The sequence below is a fragment of the Pagrus major genome, chromosome 4 (genome assembly GCF_040436345.1).
Source record: "Pagrus major chromosome 4, Pma_NU_1.0".
Lineage (NCBI taxonomy): Eukaryota > Metazoa > Chordata > Actinopteri > Spariformes > Sparidae > Pagrus > Pagrus major.
In genome coordinates this window covers 31364929-31383033 of record NC_133218.1, presented here as the reverse complement: position 1 = coordinate 31383033, position 18105 = coordinate 31364929, and the positions used below count along the sequence as shown (strand labels likewise).

General features: G+C 39.9%; 2 protein-coding genes across 2 annotated transcripts; one reads left to right on the top strand and one right to left on the bottom strand.

Moving 5' to 3' along the window:
• Nucleotides 1-339: 339 nt before the first annotated feature.
• On the bottom strand, nt 340-3416 carry tmed3 (transmembrane p24 trafficking protein 3). Its single transcript, XM_073463906.1, has 3 exons — nt 3202-3416; nt 2530-2775; nt 340-1355 (listed from the first exon to the last, which is right to left on the bottom strand). The coding sequence occupies exons 1-3, from the start codon at nt 3343-3345 to the stop codon at nt 1122-1124; spliced, it is 624 nt and encodes a 207-aa protein (XP_073320007.1). The 5' UTR covers nt 3346-3416; the 3' UTR covers nt 340-1121.
• A 1635-nt stretch (nt 3417-5051) lies between these two features.
• Nucleotides 5052-10836, top strand: LOC140994333 (retinol dehydrogenase 12). Its single transcript, XM_073463905.1, has 7 exons — nt 5052-5311; nt 5719-5859; nt 6934-7125; nt 7267-7428; nt 8630-8746; nt 8945-9149; nt 9313-10836. Exons 1-7 carry the CDS (start codon nt 5236-5238, stop codon nt 9407-9409), a joined length of 990 nt encoding a protein of 329 aa, XP_073320006.1. The 5' UTR covers nt 5052-5235; the 3' UTR covers nt 9410-10836.
• Nucleotides 10837-18105: the final 7269 nt, after the last annotated feature.

Genomic DNA, 18105 nt, shown 5'->3' with positions numbered 1-18105 from the left:
TAGGATTGGATTTACACACAATGCTTTTCTGTCATTCTTGTCCATTCTGTATATTCTTGATATGAAAGCTGTCAAAGGGGCTTCAGTGGACTAGTACTGTGTGGTTTCTTCTGTCATGTAGGAAACACCAAGAGAGCTGATACTCATGAAGGCTGCACAGTTATTTAAGTTTCTCATTTTGATAATAAAACATCATCTTGAATGAGAGCTTTTAAAATCTAATATATTTTCTTATGTGAACCTGGATCTGAATCGAAAGACATCAAACACCACAATGCTCAAAATCCACATCATAACATGGAAATGTTTTAGAAATTAGAAAAGCATCTTCACCAGACATGACTTTCAACCAAATTTTACTGAAATGTGTTGACATTGTTTTTGTTTTTTTTATACAGATAATATACAGACAAGTAAACAAATTGGACTGAAAACATGATTTTCTTGGTGAAAAAAAACCCCTATAATATTGGTCCATCTCTTTATGAAATGTAATGAACTCTGAATGTAAAAGTGAGAATCCAATCGATCAGTAACAACAGGATGTAACAGACAAATTAAAACAGTAAACTCTCAACTTGGCAGGATTTCTTGAGGCACTTTGTATGAGACACTGGTGGACATGAGGGAGACAGAGCTCTTACAACTCCTAACAACAACTTCTTGCACATAAATTAAAGGTAGTAACAAACATAACACACACACACACGCTATAAAACAAATAAAACAGACAATCAGAAACAACACTTCTTTGGTTTCTATCAGTGTGCCACAACTTTCTATGTGATTGCAGAGCGTCCAGATGAAACTCGAGGGTGATTAACAGATAGGTCAAACTAAACCTGCTTTGTGTTGTGCTTCTTTTAAAATATATTAAATAATCAAGTTTGAAAGATGTCATTTTTTAATTTTTAACACAAGTACGAGTGTTGTTTCTTTACACAAAAAAGGCATTCACGCATTTTTCTAGCACTGAGGAAGGAGGAAAAATAAGAAAACTGGTTCAGGACAACTATCCCTCTAGCAAAAGGCTTGGCTGAAGATGGGTTGCTTATCTCCGGATGCACTTGTGTGTTCACATTGACGAGGTTCCATCTGAGGATGCATCGAGTCTACGGGCTCTAAGTGGTGGCTGCCACAGAGCCTTTCTTCTCCGCGAAGAAGCTCCTGAGCATCATGACTTGACCGATGCCGATGACAAACAGCAGGACGGTCTCTCCGATGGACCAGTAGGTCACCCTCTCGAGGAGGTGCTCTGCTTTTAAGCGGTCATGCGCCTCTCTCAGCCTGTACCACGTCTGCGAGTCAGCCACCACCTTCAGGATCTCATGAATGGCGACGCAAGATGACTCCACCTGAAAGTGGAAAGATCAACACAGATTAATCAATAGCCTGAGGGCAAAGCATACAGTGAAATGTGGGACTCGCATATGCAAACATGAAACACTATACTATCCTGTAGGAGAGCACAGTACACACTTTCCAAGCTGCTTTTTATTTTCTTTTGCGTATTTAACTCCAATGTCTGTAAAACTACATCAGACAACCTTCCAAAAAGGGGGTTTTAAAGGATAAGATAATAAAATTTAGTCCACAAAATACTTAGCAGAAGAAAACTTGTTTTAAAATGTAACAAGAAACAACTGAAAAGAGAACATAAAATGGCTCCGCACAGCTCTTCCGACGTAATCCAAGTCTCCTGACGCCGCAAGATCCCAAATTGGAAAAAAAAACTTTATTTACACCCTTGACATGCTAAAACCTTCACTGCAGCTGCTGAGCTAAAAGCGTTACCACGCACCCCATCTGAAGTGCGTGCTTAAGCTCGAACACATGTCGAGAGTTTAGTTTGGGTAGAACATGACTAAATGTTAAATTTTGGGTGAACTCATCCTTTAACATCTGGGTGATTCAGGTATGGTGAGGTAAGGAAAGCACATTTAAAACCTTGCAAATAAGGGTCAATCTTGGTTATCACAATATTTCCGATACATGTTGAGAGCAACAACTTAAGCCAGAGCAACTTTGGCTCCACCTAGTGAACTTTATATAAACTGTCTCACTTCTCAAAATAAGCTAACAATAATGAAACAGCAATGTTTGACTTCCTATCACATCGACAGCTGATTGACTAAAACAACACTATCAGAAAATCATGTTTTTGCTAGTGTCTCTAATCTGCTTCCTATCTTGTATGTGAAAATGTGTTGTGTAATTCTTAATGTGTCTTTATATATTTTCTGTTTGCCTGTCAACCAGGAAGTATTTGCAAGTGTTTAAAAATTGAGGAATGAGACAAACCAGAACGCAGGATAAAAGCAAATCCCTGGCCCTGATATAAAGCCAAACATATGCGATTTTGTGGCCCTCTGAACAATTTAACCCTTTTTTTAACAATGGTCTGCCTTCGTTCACTTGAACCCTCTCACACACTGAAGCAGCCAAGTGACCGCCACAGTTCAAAGACTTCCTACTGCAGCAGACAGACACCGAACAACTAGTTGCAAACTTCAAGTTCCTCATCCGTACCTGAGTCAGCGCCGTAGTTCTCGTCATGCCCTGCATGAGAGGTTCATCATCTCCGAATCTGAAGTCCAGGTACACCGTTTTATGTGTAAAAGTGGAGAACTCATTGCTGAAGCAGACCATGTAGACGCCCTTCATAGCTGTGGTGTGAGAGAAGCTGTCGTACTGCTTCTTCTTCTCATTGTACAAGACGTTGTTTTGGGGGTCGGTGACAAAGCAGTCCACATCGTAGTTCCCTCCTGTTATCACCTAGAAGAAAAGAAAACACACATCAAGGACAGGTGTGGATGACAGGATGCATGTGAGGAAAGCTGTCACGGTGAAACATATGTCGTCACAGATGGACTGTGCAATGTTCAACCGACTCAAACTGGCTATGAAGCAAACCAGTGAGGTGGGTAAGGGTAAGAAAACATGTAAAACAGATCCTTAAAAAAGTACTAGTGGTATCAAACTACAGCTAAAATGAATGAATGAGGGAGTAGCTTGAAATACCAAATGGGCACCTCACTAAAATGAAATGCATTTGAAAATATGTCAAGAACTAAACATATTCTTCCTTTCCAAGAACAAGAGACAGAAAGAAACCACTCAAATAACAACCTGCCATCTGAAGGATAACTTGGCAGCATCCTGTAAACACAGAGAGTGAAGGGGTGTGTGAAGCTAACTTACCTGGAAGTCTATTTCAAACTTCACGTCCTTCTCTAGCTCCTCGTAGAAACACTGCTTATCGTTGTCAGGGAGCTCAAACGTGAACTCAGTCCCAAACACCACAAACACATGCAGCAGCAGACAGCTCAGTCCCAGGCACAGCATGGTGGGAGCAGATAATGAATAGGAATAAGCTAAAGTGAAGCACCGACGATAACAGTACGATAACCCTGACGTGGCATGAGCACGAACAACTTCCGGGTCAGGTTTGTTTATTTTTTTGGTTAAAAAATTAAATAAAAAATTAGCACACAGTTGTAAAACGTAAATTATTGTCAAACACGTACCGGTGTAAAACTATTAATTTAAGAAAAAATATTTTTAAAACGAGTTATGGATGTAAAGTGGCACGTGACTGCGTCACATTTACAACCAACCGTCGCGGGGTTTGGATTTCAGAATAAATGTCCATTATTTCATGCTCATACTGAAATGTTAAAAAAAAGGCTCAATCATCATTGTGTTACCTCATTCAGCGATAGATGGTGACTTAACAGATATTTATTTACATGAAAATCATCGAGATTACTACTTTAACTTGTTTACAAGAAATGCATTGTCTGCTGGTTTATTTTCATACTTTCCAGCTCACCAGTAATCCATGATAATGGTTGTGTTAGATGCACAATGGACAAACGATTGAGCATGGACAATATATTATAATATATTAACTAATATAGTTAATATTGGCGGTGCTGAGGTGGGTGGTGTGTTTAGCTGGGAGCGGGGGGCCCCAAATCAAAATTCAGCTTAGGGCCCCATTAAGCCTGTGTGTAGGCTTTTCGCATTTAAATGTTGCAGCTAGTCCAATGGTATGTTGCTAGTTTGTTTAATTGGTAAAATTGCGTAACACATTCAACAGTAGAAGTGAGTGGGCGAGCTGCAGCATTGTGCAGCTGTCTGTTAAACTGAGCGTGTGTTTGGGCCTGCAGGGAGATTTTTTTTTGTTTTTGTTTTTTTTAACACTTTATTGAACAAGTTTCAATTAAAGTCAAAACATTGACTTTGGAAAATACAAAACAAAGTCTGGCATCTCACATTAAGAAAATAAATAAAAACATATGAGACATGAAGTGAATGAAGTGCGTATGTCAGTATAGGTATAAATTAAACATAATAATAAAAATAAATAAAATTAAGTAAATAAAAAAAAAAAGAAAGAGGAAAAACAGGCAAGACATATTAAATTTCTCCAAATATTTCTTGAATTATGTTAACAGTGTGTATACATTTCTTATTATCAATTCTTTTTATACATTCAAAGTAGTTCTTGAATTCAATTTCAAAAACCGGAAAGAAAGGTCGACCTTTAGAAAATTTGGCTTTATGTATGTGGAATTTCGCAATTAGAATAATTAGATTAATTAAGTGTTGAGTTTTCCTCTCTTTACTGTTATAATATAATAGTACATCCTTGGCTTTCAAACTAATTGGAAGGTTGGAGTGTGAGGTGATGTAGTTTTCAATTTTTTTTCCAAAAAATTTGGGAAATTTGACATTAAAAAAAAAGGTGCTTAATTGTTTCTACTTCAGCATTGCAAAATACACAATTAACGTCAATATTGACAAATCTTGACAGAAATATGTTAATTTTGTATTGAACTTCTTTGATTTTATTGGAGATAGCAAATTTGCCCGCAGGGAGATTATCATCATACCTCTGTGAGGGTGTCTGACGTCATCGCCGACTGCAAAAGACACCGAGCAGGCCAGGTTGCTATGACAACGCCGGGTACACATAAAACCAGGAGTCTTATTTTGAAAATCCCAGACGGCGCAAGCCACGCCCCCTACGCGTCGCTCCGCGCATCACATTCAGAAAACACGGAAAGAAGTAACACCTTGAAGTTCAGGGTTTGACAGGAGGCTGTGTGACCTTTTAACTAATTCGCAGGATTTTTTTTGTGAAAGGAGAGATTAAGAACTTCATTTTTGTGATTTTCTTTCCGTTCTAGCTTTTGGAGAGGCTGTTAAAGTCAATTAGCAGCCTTAAACATGCAAAACTACACAGAGGTGATGAGGGACTATGTAGAGAAGCATGGGACCGGTCTCATAGTTGCTTTTGCTGCAGGTAAATCAGCTCTTTTGTCGTAAGGATGTTGTGTAAGCTTTAATTGTTGCCTTTCCACAATTACTGACATGTCAGTGCAAGAGAAGTTAACTAACTCTACAGAGAATGTGAGTAAAGTAAATACTGGAATAGCTATTTGACTCAGCAGAGTGGAGTGATGGTAGTTTTTTTTAGTTTTTTGGAGTTAAAGTCAAATCAGAGATGTCCTTATCAGGGGTTCAAGTCAATATCTTGTTTTCTTGTAAGTTAATTTTTTTCACACAGCTTTTCATGTCTCATAAATAAAGACCAAGAACAGCCTAAAAAAATAAATAAATACAGCAAAAGGTCAGATGAGATAGATAATCACAACAAGACACACAGTACAAAATGACATCTGACATTGTCAACATTTTCCTCTCTGTCAGGGGCAAGCATACTGGCCTTGCGTCGGTGGCTGGCTGGGGGTGTGTGTCGGAGCAAGGCCAGGCTGGATGGGAAAACTGTCCTCATCACTGGAGCCAACACTGGCATTGGGAAGGAGACGGCCCTGGATTTGGCCAAGCGAGGTGAGACCAGTGTTGTTGAAAAGTATCCCAAAGTCATTCTCCAGTAAAAGTAAAGTAATTTAGTTAAAATATTACTTTAGTGCGTGAGTAAAGGACAGCATTTAACTGATTGTTGGAATCTGTGTGTTTTTACTCAACTGCAGATAAAATAAATTCAAGTCAAAATGCACTGCACTGGCTCTGATACAGCATGCAGTCTACACAGTAACTAGTAACTAAAGTTATCAAGTAAATGCAGCAAGTTTTGGAGCATTTGTCTCCAAAATGTGGTGGAGTGGAAGTTTAAAGTAGCAAAAAAATGGAATTACTAAAGTCAAGGACAAGAAACTCAAAATGATACTTAAGTACAGTACTTGAGTAACTTCACTGGGTGTGACCCAGCTGACTTTTTACACAAATATGTCGTGGCACTTTGTCCCATTGCCGCCAAACTTGTCAGTCATTGTGATCAGCAAGCGCTGCTCCCTCCCTCTGACACACTCACAATTAATGATTCATATATTATATTTATACTGCACTGTACTGTTACACTCATGCTATATTACATTATATTTTATGTTACATGTGTAATCGCTGTACTACACTATATATTATGTTATACACTAAATTCCTTACTATTCTAACATTACTATATTAATATGTTATATAATGTGCTATATTGCTAAAGACAAACAATAGGTATCATAACAAAATCATATGATACTATATGATAGTATTGTGTACAGTGTTTGCATACTTAACATGCTGACTTCTACTATTAATCACACTGCTGTCACTTTTGCTATGTAATTTAGCCTTTTATTGCTCCTGTATAGTTTCTATTTTTTCTTCTATTCTTATCTTAGTTTTATAAATCTGTCATTATTTATTGCTGACCTTCTCTATTCAACTGTAATTATTTCTGCTGCAACAACTGAATTTAACCCAAAAGTAAATAAAGTCTTATCTTTCCATCTATAGGGCGGCTCTGGATTTGCCTGAACTGACTTCTGCCATGATTACTCATCCAGTGCTCCTTTCACTCGTACTGTTTACATTTTAACTACGTTGACACTGTTTCTTGTTTTTGTCCAGGGGCCAGAGTGATCCTAGCCTGCAGAGACGTGACCAGAGCCCACATTGCAGCGGACGAGATCCGGCAGCAGAGTGGAAACGGCAACGTGGTGGTAAAGAAACTGGACCTGTCCTCGCTGCAGTCCGTCAGAGACCTGGCCAAAGATGTCGAGGCCAAAGAGGATCGTTTGGACATCCTCATTAACAACGCAGGTACTTTGCAGTGGTTTGAAAATCACAAACATCAGACATGTATACTGAAGGTGCAAGCAGAATTTTTAGGGCACAGTAAGGACTTTACGGAAAGGGATTTAGTTACTTTTGTTCCATATAAGTGTTTTTGTTGATTGGTAGGTGTCATGATGTGTCCTAAGTGGAAGACTGAGGATGGCTTTGAAATGCAGTTTGGTGTCAACCATCTGGGACATTTTCTCCTCACCAATCGTCTTCTCGACCTGCTGAAGAAGTCAGCTCCAAGTCGCATTGTCATCGTCTCCAGCCTGGCACACGAGAGGGGTAAAGTGAATCTTTGTCATTTTAGTTCATCAACACACGTGTGGTTGTGAAACTGAGGCTTTTTAGCCTCTTTTCCAATCTTTGATAAAATCATTTCATAGTTAACCCAGTGATGTTGACTTTCACAGCAGTTAAAGTATTAGCTGAGCTAAGCACACATCTGTTGATTTGTTTTAAATCAGTCAAAGTACAAGGCCGCCGGCAAGTTTTTCTTAAAGGAATAGTTCACCCAGAATTATCACCTGTCATAATCTACCCAACCCCTTGTGAGTGGAAAGTCTGGTGCTTCTAGTTTCGTAGTCCACAAAACATGTCAGGAATCTTTACAGCAAAGGGTTAGGGTGTGTTGCAGCATTCTCCTAAACATGTAAAGTAAAATGGCCCTAAACGTATGGCGTAATCCAAGTCTCTGGAAGCCCTCAGATCTTCACTGTAGCTGCTAAACTAATAGTGTTAGCACCCACCTTGTTGTCGTTGTCAGCTCAACAGGTCAATTTGGGATCCTGGGGGCTTCCTTTGACCTGGATTACACTGGACAAGTTGTATAAAGCCATTTTATGTTTTTTTTCTGTCATTTTTGTACCTTTTAATCAAGTCCCCATCTACTTCAGTTGTTTAGGAGAATGCTTTAATATTGTTTTGCTGTGAAGCTCCAGAAATGTTTTGCGGACTACGAAACTTCAATCAGCTTTCCGTCAGCATGGGGTTGAGAAGAAAATGACTGAATTTTCATTTTCTGGGTGAACTTATCCTTAAACATCCTTTATTCAGTCGTCATAAGGGAACATAGGAACCTGTTTTCCGGTGTGTTTTAATAATGTAATACGTGCTTTGATGTATTGTAAATCGATTATTAACCATGTCAAATGAATGTGAAAACTGTTTTATGCTTTTGTTAAAGAAAATTAACTTTGTCTACCAATTAAGGCATGATGATATTCTGTCACACAGCACCATGTCCTGACAATTTCCACTAGTTCATTTAAAGTAGGGATATTAATGATTAATTGATTAATCGCAGCTATTAAAACGTATCCTGTTACGAATTACAAATATATTTCCTTATCATATATATCAAAATGTAATACAAAATACTAGTATGAGGAAATAAACAACTGTAACACACAAAACTTACATGATTGTTCTGGATTTCAAAATGTTGTGTCTGCTTAGAGACTACAATGAATTATTTCTCTCGCAGGCCGGATACACTTTGATGACATCAACCTGGATAAAAACTACGATCGTCAGATAAGCTACCGCCAAAGCAAGCTGGCCAATGTGCTCTTCTGCAGAGAACTGGCTACAAGACTGCAAGGTAGTGTCCATCACAGAAATATGTTTTCATTCACACACAACATTGTCACAAATCTAATGTAGGGCTAATCTCTTTTAAGATCCTTACTTCTTTTGTTTTAACCCTTGGTGTTCTTGTGTTCTCTCTCCCCGTGTTAATAGGCTTATGATGTTAAATGTACTTCGAAAATGACTTTATTTGATGGATCCCTCTCATTAGGCACTGGTGTGACGACGTACAGTCTTCACCCTGGGGTCATCCGCACCGAGCTAGGCCGCCACTTTTTCCCTACACTGGCCCTGTGGAAGAGGATCATTTTCATGCCGTTTTACTACATGATCAAAAGTCCGTGGGAAGGAGCTCAGACCACCATCTACTGCGCTGTGGACGAGAGCCTGGAGAACACCAGCGGCCTCTACTACAGGCAAGAACATCAGAAATAAAACTCACCCTTTTGCATTGACAATGAAATAATGATTTATGTTTTAAATGGTTTACAGCACAATGTTTTCAGTAGTTTTTACATCATGACCACACTGTATCCAACTTATGTTGATTTTTTTTACTTTATTTCTTCCATCACACAGTGACTGTGCCCCCAAAACTCCAGCGCCCCAGGCCCTGGATGATGCTACCGCCAAGAAGCTGTGGGACCTCAGTGCTTCCATGGTTGGTCTGGCTTAAACACGACAGCCCGCCCTGCTTTCATCACCCATTCCTCCTGCTGGAGTCGGTGTTTTTGTTTACACGCGTTAGCACAGCGCACTAACTTGTTTTATTATCTAATGCATGAGGGCATTGCACTCATAAGAATGATTTCATCTATTGAGATCTTGATGATCTGAAAATGATTTGCTGATGACTGCACTATTTAATCAACTCAGTAAACTGAATATTTAAAATTAAGCGCTTTATCTTTATATTATGCTTATTACAATATGTGCTTTATTATATATCTATTCTATGCTGCTATATCCTCATAAAAACAAGGCAATACTTGCTTTTTATTCTACTGTGTGATTGGTTACATTTAAATGAGCATTTGCTTTCATACATTTAAAAAGGTGCATATGTAAGAATTTTAGTTTAAAACATTAAACAAAATAACTAAAATTCTCAGCAAAATGTGAAGAATTAACTGAAGAGACACCTATGAACAATATTGCAGAGATATCTGCTATAGTTAGCATGCTAACCAGCTAGCCCCAGGCCTTAAAACCTCTTTCTCCAAGCGAGCCAAAGCTCCTGTGCTAGTGGTGTAAAGACTAACTCTCAAGGTAGTCCAACTAGCTGCACAGCTAACTGAGCTAAGAAGCTAACAGTAGCTACAGTCATGAATGGATGAACAATACTGTTAGCAGCAGTTAGCAGTTACTCCAGTAATATGCTGCCCCCTATCTGTTGGGAGTATTAATTCAACAGGGGGCCACTTGCTTTAAGCTTTTTTATCTGCAATACTAAAATGCGTATGGGCCAAACGGACTGCCATTTGTTCATCATATGACTTGAAGCTGCATATTCCAAGAGACATTTAAGACTTTAAACTGCTGCTTTTATTCATTTAATCACACAAAAATGAATTAATGCAGAAACAACCATAAAAAACAAAAGCAATTCTACATTTTCCTAAGAACTAAACAGAAAGGAAGACGAGAGTCTTATCTGTGTGCAGGCCCGAAGAGGTAGACTGAAGTGGTGCTGAAGTGTTATGGAAGTGGCGTTATGTGCCAGTAAGTGTTGAGAGGATTGTTGCACTTCAGATGAGAGAGGATCCTCCACCAGGTGTGGAGAGGGAGTGGACGCCTCGGGGGCAGAGAGCAGTTAGGAAGCAGCCAGTAGATCCAGAAGACTCGTCGGCTTACAGAGGGCCCTCTTGTGTTTCTGTGTGTGTGTGTGTGTGTGTGTGTGTGCTGTTCTTTACAGAGTGAGTGCTGTTTGTTGTATCGTGATAAGGGTATTTTGATGTTTTTGCTGCTTTCATTCTTTGATGTGAGAATTGAACTGTGTGCCTTTTGTTAACTGAATTAACTGGAAGTGAACAGTACAGAAATGCACAATGGGAACCGATGTAACATGTAACACTCCTGGCAATAAACGTTTATTAAAAGTGATTTTTTTTTTTGCAATTATTACACTCATATATGCATTTATGAAAGATTTATGGCTGTAAAAAGTATCAACAAAAATTTAAACGCAGTCTTTTAAAGTCACATCACCTCCAGCAGAAACAATTAGAGAATGCAGACTTTGGCGACCCGGTCAGCGCTCCTCATTGAAACCTCGGTTATTTAAAAGATTTCAGGGTATTAATGACACAAAATCTAATAGTTGAAATAGTTTAGACATTCAAAAGAATAAAGCGTCCCTCGGCTGTTACGCACACTTACACCTTTTTAAAATAAAGTCATCAAGTTTTTCCTGTGAATCAACAGAACAGCAGCATCACTTGTTTCTTTCCTTGAATTTTCACACTCCCGTCCCTCAGCTTTATGGTGATCCATCTTTTCGTATCAACACGCTTATTCGTGTGCAGTATGTTAAGTATGAGATGTGTTCCTCTGTTAAAAAAACATCCACTTATTGAGCTGTACTGTAATTACTGTGTGGAAATGCTCTGGCTGCATTTTTGCGTGTGAGAATCATGTCGTATGAAGTATATTGGCACGCATCAAATTGAAATTACTCACCTAATTTTATATTCCAGTTAAGCTGTTACGTCACCCTCAGTGTGTTATAATAGATTATGTCAGTCATGCTGCATCATGTCAGCCTGTCGCAGTTCACTTTGCACTTCTGGTTTAAAAATGTAACGTAAGCGGAAAACAATTTTTTTTAGAGTGTAGACGTATAAAGTCTGCACAAAAACTACATTTTAATCTTTATGGATCGCAGTGGTGTGTCACACACCGGTCTCATCCTGTGCACTGAGAAAGCTGCATAGCTGCTTTCTGTCATATGTCTGGGAGATATGACTGAAAAACCAGGTGTGCTCAGAGTTGCCTGAAGGGAATCCACTGAGAGAAACAAGACAAGCATTTCCACTTTTCAGTCCTTGGATATAAAGTACGACTCAATGCATCCAGCACTCAAGCATCTACAAAAAGACTGAAGATTGTTTAATTTTGGACAAATCATCAGATAGATTACAATGCAACGTAAACGTTAGTGTTGGTAGCCTCTTACTTCTGGTCCTATTAGGGAACTTGCAAAGTTAAAAACATATGACGTCTTGAAAAAAAGCAATAAATCACAGTTCTAGTCATCCCCCTTAAAAACAATTTGTAGCTTTACAGCAAACAACTATAGCACAAAAAGTAATTACAGCTTTCAACATGATAATGAATTGAATGACTCAGTTACCCCAAAGGCTCTCTGACTCAGATGTCTCCAGTATCTGTAGGTAATGTCATGCACATGCCCTTATCAGTTCTCCGTCCAACGGATACAGAATCTATAGCTGGGCTGGAAAAGTGATAAGGAGATGTGAGCGACCACAGAACCACAACAGTTGTTAAATTTCTACCACACCGTGATGAAGGATCTATTGTTAAGAGTCCTGAGAGGTTTAGAAAGTCCCCAACCGTGGTCTGCGATCCCTTTCCTGTCCGGAGTCCTTGCCCTGAACGAGGAGTTCTCCGATGGGGATCTGTTGGTTCGCTTCCATCGTTCAGCCACAGAAGAGGTAAACCACTAATGGAGATTCTACCATCTCTGCCAGCTGAAAACCGCAGGGATCCTCCTCACGCAGCGAGGAACTAGTTAAGCCTCAACCAGCCAAAGTGTGTTCCTGCAGCAGTCGCCCTTCGCTGTTTGACTGCTCGCAGACTTTTGAGACACACCCCATTGATGAGTTTTATTTCACTGCAGCCCCGCCTGGCTCTGAGGGACTTCGTCGGCTGCCATTGGTTCGTGTTCAGAACTCGCCATACCTGCCCCCTGGCTCTTGTGGACTGGAGCCAAATAGTTCTTCCAGTTGTCAATCACGGGGAGATCAGCCAGTGGGATGAGAGAGGCCAGGCTTGGCGGGTGTGTTCCCCACAGGTGTGGCTGAGAAGCACATTCCAATATGTACATACCTGTCAGCTCCTCTGGTATTCAGCTGCTCCTAGAAAGACCTCTGTTGACCACTCGCTCTCCCCTTTCCTCGTCCTGGGGCCCACGCAGAGGGAGAAGGAAATAGCTCTTGTTTCAGTTGCACAAATAAGTGATTTTCTACCCATGCTGTGCGTATCTTCAATTCTTTCTGAAAGTATGCCACTTCCTTTAGAGTTATGACCTAAACCGTGGGATTACTATATTGTTGTTGCATATTACATATCATATTGCAAAGTATTCCCCAGTCTACCACAGTTGTATCTCATTATGCTCTCTGATATGTGGAGCGTACAGGTGCAGGCAGTGGCATGTGCCTCGCCCCCCCTCAGCAAAGAACCTCAGATCATCTGCGCCTGTTTTCTCCCTCTGGAGATCATAAAGCCTTAACGAGAATGTGTGTGAAGTGTAGTATTGTCTTGTCTGGTATGCGGGCTTCTCTCTCTTTTTCTCTACATCCATTTTCCTCTTGTCTGTCTCTGTCTTCATCCCCTTGCAGTGGATCCCTCTATCTCTCCCCCTCTCAGTTTCTCAGTACAGACTCGAACACTGTGTGCCTCAGGCAGGTGTGGGAAGGCAGGTTTGCAGCATTCACGGGCCTAAAGCAGAGCCGAGCAGAGCAGCCCATGCCGTGATTACCTACCGACGAGTCTGTGCATGTGTTGAGCTGAATCACAGCAGCCGGGGTGACTAAGCTCCTCTGTGTCGCCAGTCACTTATAGCGTAGCTGTAGCTCTATCAGACCTTTCCTTGTTTTATTTGAAAAAAATCAACTCAGGAACGGGCCAGTAGCCTCGTTTGTGTCATCACTCACACAGTAAGAACCACTGGTATAATGTCAGATGTTTTTATATATGGAAACAGTTGAATAAGTCCAATAGATTATCCAAAATGTGAAGCACTCATCAGGTGTGGCAAAAGGCTATATGCAGATTTCATGGGAATATATTTATATTTTTAAATATACTGGCGTTTCCCATGTTTCCTTCCATCATTTTCTGTGCTACGTTCAAATGACATGAACCAGATGATGTTTTTGTGGTTGGAAAACTAAAGCTGTTTGAACTGAAGAGTGGTGATGGAAGACAATACCACAGTGTGATTATACTTCAGTACAAGTTAAAATCTTGGATTCAAAATATGACCACTTAAAAAGGGCACTATGTAGTTTTGATGAAGAAAATCAAACTCAGAATTTGAATATCTACAATAATGAGGTAATAACACAAAGTCAGAAATATTTAGTCTTTCCATGACTGAATAAACAAGCTGTTCTCAGAGGAAAATAAGGTCCCTAGTACACCATCTGAAGCTAGAAAGGTGGCAGGGTCCGCCACATATAAACAAAGTAAAACAGTATGAAACTGTGTTGTTCTTTAAGGTCAGTTTGTTTACTCAGTTTATTCAGTCATGGAAACAAAGAGAGTTTGTTTATTTAGATTGTTCAGGGAGAAAAAAAAAAAATCAGTCAATGAAGATCTTTCTCTTCTGAGTACTAGTTTCAAAAATACTCAGAAAAATGGTCCCCGTCAGTGTTTTTATCATTATGTGATGTTGTTAGTTTGGTATCACAGCTGTGTTAACGTATATGTTGCATTTTACTGCTGTAGATGTTAAATTTTTACTACTGAAGAAAAAGGAGAATTTTCTCAACCCAGACAGGAAAACTTCTGTTTATCACAAACATTTAAATTAAAAATCACCAAAAGTTGGAGATACATGGTTTTCACGCGACAGGAAGGGTATGAAAAACTGTAGTCACAAAAGTAACTAGTAACTAAAGCTCTCAGCCAGATGCATGTGAGGAGAGAGAACAACATTTTCCCCTGAAATGTAGTGGAGTAGTATAAATTTTGGTACTGAAGTACTGAGGTCAGATCTCTGGGGTCCTATTGACCTAAGATAACGTCACGATGGAGGACAACATATGATACATTTCTATGCCTGTGAACAAACAACAAACAAGAGGAAAACACTGTATTTTTGTTTATGCATAACCCACATGACTTACACCGCCTGACGTTAAATATTTACTTATTTGATGTGATAACAATGTTTTATATTCATTTCTGTATTTTGCCACCATTCTCTACAATGAAAGCCCAGTTTGTGGCAAAGAGTTACCATTCAAATTGTGTTTTAATAAGGCGAGAAGAAAAGGAAACAAAATATGTGAAGGAAAAAGAAAGCTGATGTTTTTATTCATTACTATTATTTTAATATTTACAGCAGTGGGGTTTGTGTGATCCCCAACGAAGATGAAATAAACTCAGTGTAGACAAAACACAAGCGTTGATGTGGGTGTTACTGACTTCAGTAGGAGTTAGCAGCCGGACACAACAGGTGAAAGCGGCACTATAAGAGATAAAAGACGGTGACCGTTAACACAGCCTTTACCTGTGTTGTGACCTGTGTAACCAACATCTACAGACCTACAACACATAAATCATACAACCCCATGGTGTGTAGCACAGTGTGGTAGTTCACTCCGACCACCTCTCTCATGATTCTGCTTGTGTTTGTAGGAAGAGGAAGAGAGGGCAGATCAGGATCCGGATCAGGGGTGTCTGTAAGAATTCCAGGGCCGGGGCTGGGAGGAGGATGTTCAGAAGGTTGTGAGGGCTGTTCGGGCCCTGAGGCTGTATTCTGTCGCCAGGGATAAAGACATTGTCGAGTGAGCACACAGACAACAGGGGAGGTGCTGAGTCAGCTGTCCGCCTCGCTTAGCACACGCTGTGCTGCTCCGGACTTCAGCGTACGTTTCCCATTGAAACCTGGAGTCAGGAGTCACGACCGTTCAAAAAGGAGAAATTCAAATATTGGCCAACATTTGATTGGACTAATTATAAAGAAAAGACATTTTCTCCTTCATACATGAGAGTGGTGCATGATGGGAACTAAAGATATCAGCTATTGTACGTTTTGTTATTGTGCGTTTAAGTAACGAGTTCAACATTTCTACACCAAATACATTAATAAATCTTATGACTATAAATCAGAATTGATTCATTTTAAATTGAAATACATTTTTCTTCTATAGGCACACTTGGAAAATTGCTGTTCAAAATGACTTTTAAAAAGTTTGCTTTAAAGTAAACGCGATGCCCTGAAGGAAACTTAGTATAATTTAAAAAGTTTTGTCTTGGATACTAAACATCAGGCAAAGTAAAACATTGAAAACAAAGCAGACTTTTATTAAACCCCTTTTTTAGTTTTTTAAAATCTTTACTCTGCACCTATAGTTTTCCTCCATTTGTTGGCATGCAGCTTTAACGTGCAGCCCTCTTCCGCATGGCTTGACATTCTGCTCTTGATATTTTGTGATGTCTTAGCATACCATCGGCAGAGGAAGGGCTGTAGACATCTCTGCTGGCATTGTTGTCGATTATTTAGTTGAGTTCCTCTCGTCAGTGTGAAAGTCTGGTCCTAACCAAACAGGCGTCGGCCTCTCTTTATCCAGTTCCGGAGTTTGTGGGAACGTCAGACACCAGGGCCGCTCATGTGGACCAGAGGAGATCTGCTAAAACATCTTCTGTCCCTCACCGGGATTAGAGCGGACACATTCCTGGCCCCTGGGCTCTGCGGCTCCCACCACACTGGTCACATACAAAGTTTTGTGCACCACTTTCTGAAAAATCACTAATTCGTACAAACCTCTCGCATAACGAGTCAAACACGTTGATAATCAAAATGAATCATTGTTTCAGATTCAGCGCTTTAAACATCAGTGTGCTTATAATTTTTATTATGAGTTTTATTTCATGTCTGGTGGAAAAAATGTTGTAAATGAGAGAAAGCACAAATCATTGATAAATCTGTAAACCATACCACACATATACATTCACTTCACATTATCTTCCTCAGCTTCAAGATTCTATCCATATGAGGCCACGAAATGTCATCCACACATAGCACGCGATGTAAGCCCAGGCCAGGCGGCGGGGGAAGTACCCCCTGGCGCGTCGAAGCCTCCCCTGGATGGACTCCAGTGGAATGTCCCCGCACGCTTCCTCCAGCACTGCAGAAAGTTTTCCTCCTCGTAAGAATTCATCACACATCTTTTACCACCAGGCCTGGAAGAAAGAAAAAAAACTCTATCAATCAATCAATCAATCCTCAATCCTGAAAACGGATGGCTGTGTAATTGTTGCTGCTCAGATGCGATGGCTTAAGCTAACCTGTGCTGAGTGGAGGTGCCTGTTAAATGAACCATCTGTGTGACCTGTGGATGTTTTTACACTGGAGACATTTTGTTCAGTTTTTACTCATTAAAACATGTGTAACATGGATGTCAACAGACTGAGGGTTTGTTCCCCTCCTCTACACCTCTGTCCTTTGGCTGCGAATGTTCACCTTGACACATCCTTAAGGCCTAATGCTCAAATTTATAAACTGTATTCAAGGCAGACATTTTGAGTAGTCATGGCAGGAAACGCGCAGGTGTGGCTAATTTACATTAATGATGATTTCATTCCCGTTGAATGTTCATGGCAGTAAATAAACATGCCCCTAAACAAGAACACCTAAATGGTGTGAACTCTTAGTTTTAAATTGTCACTGGCCTTTAATCGATGTAACGACATGCTTCAACAGCGAGACTGAAAACATTTTTGAACTTAAAACAGTGTCCGGGATTTGACTGGATTTGGGAAGTATTTTTGCAATGATTAAAACAACATTTCTAATCATATAAACTTGATTAATTCATTTCACATGAATCCTTTAGTTTGCGTAACTTTATAACAATCCAGTTCGTAGAATTCTCTAGTTGCACAATGAAATATAGTTTAGTTACCTTTGTCATGTGAGCTTAATCACTTGTGGAGCTGCTTTATTCCACTTTTGGTACAAAGATGAAACCACTCATGGTTCAATCTGTCAATGTGAGGGGGTGAAGACTGAATTCAATACTCACAGTAAACAATCATAATTTATCTCATAATGTATTAAAGGGGCTCTGAGTAACAATTTATAGCAAGTGACAGTGTTTTTTTGGCCATATGTGAGCAGATTGTAACGTGATGTCCTTCCCTGTCTCTCTCAGTTGCCTACACAAGACTGTGGGCGATTTGCTTGAGTTGTTTGATGCTGCTGGACTTTGGATTTCGTTGTGAAGGACTCGGGTCAGATTTTCCACGACGGCCCAAAGGATGTGACTTTATGTACGTTCTCGAGTGGCTCATCTCGGTGTCTCTCAGCAACGTTGGTTTAGAGGTGGAGTCGGCTAACATCACAAGACAGAAGTTCCACAGAGCCTCTTTAAGGACAGACAGCGAGTTTCCATCATT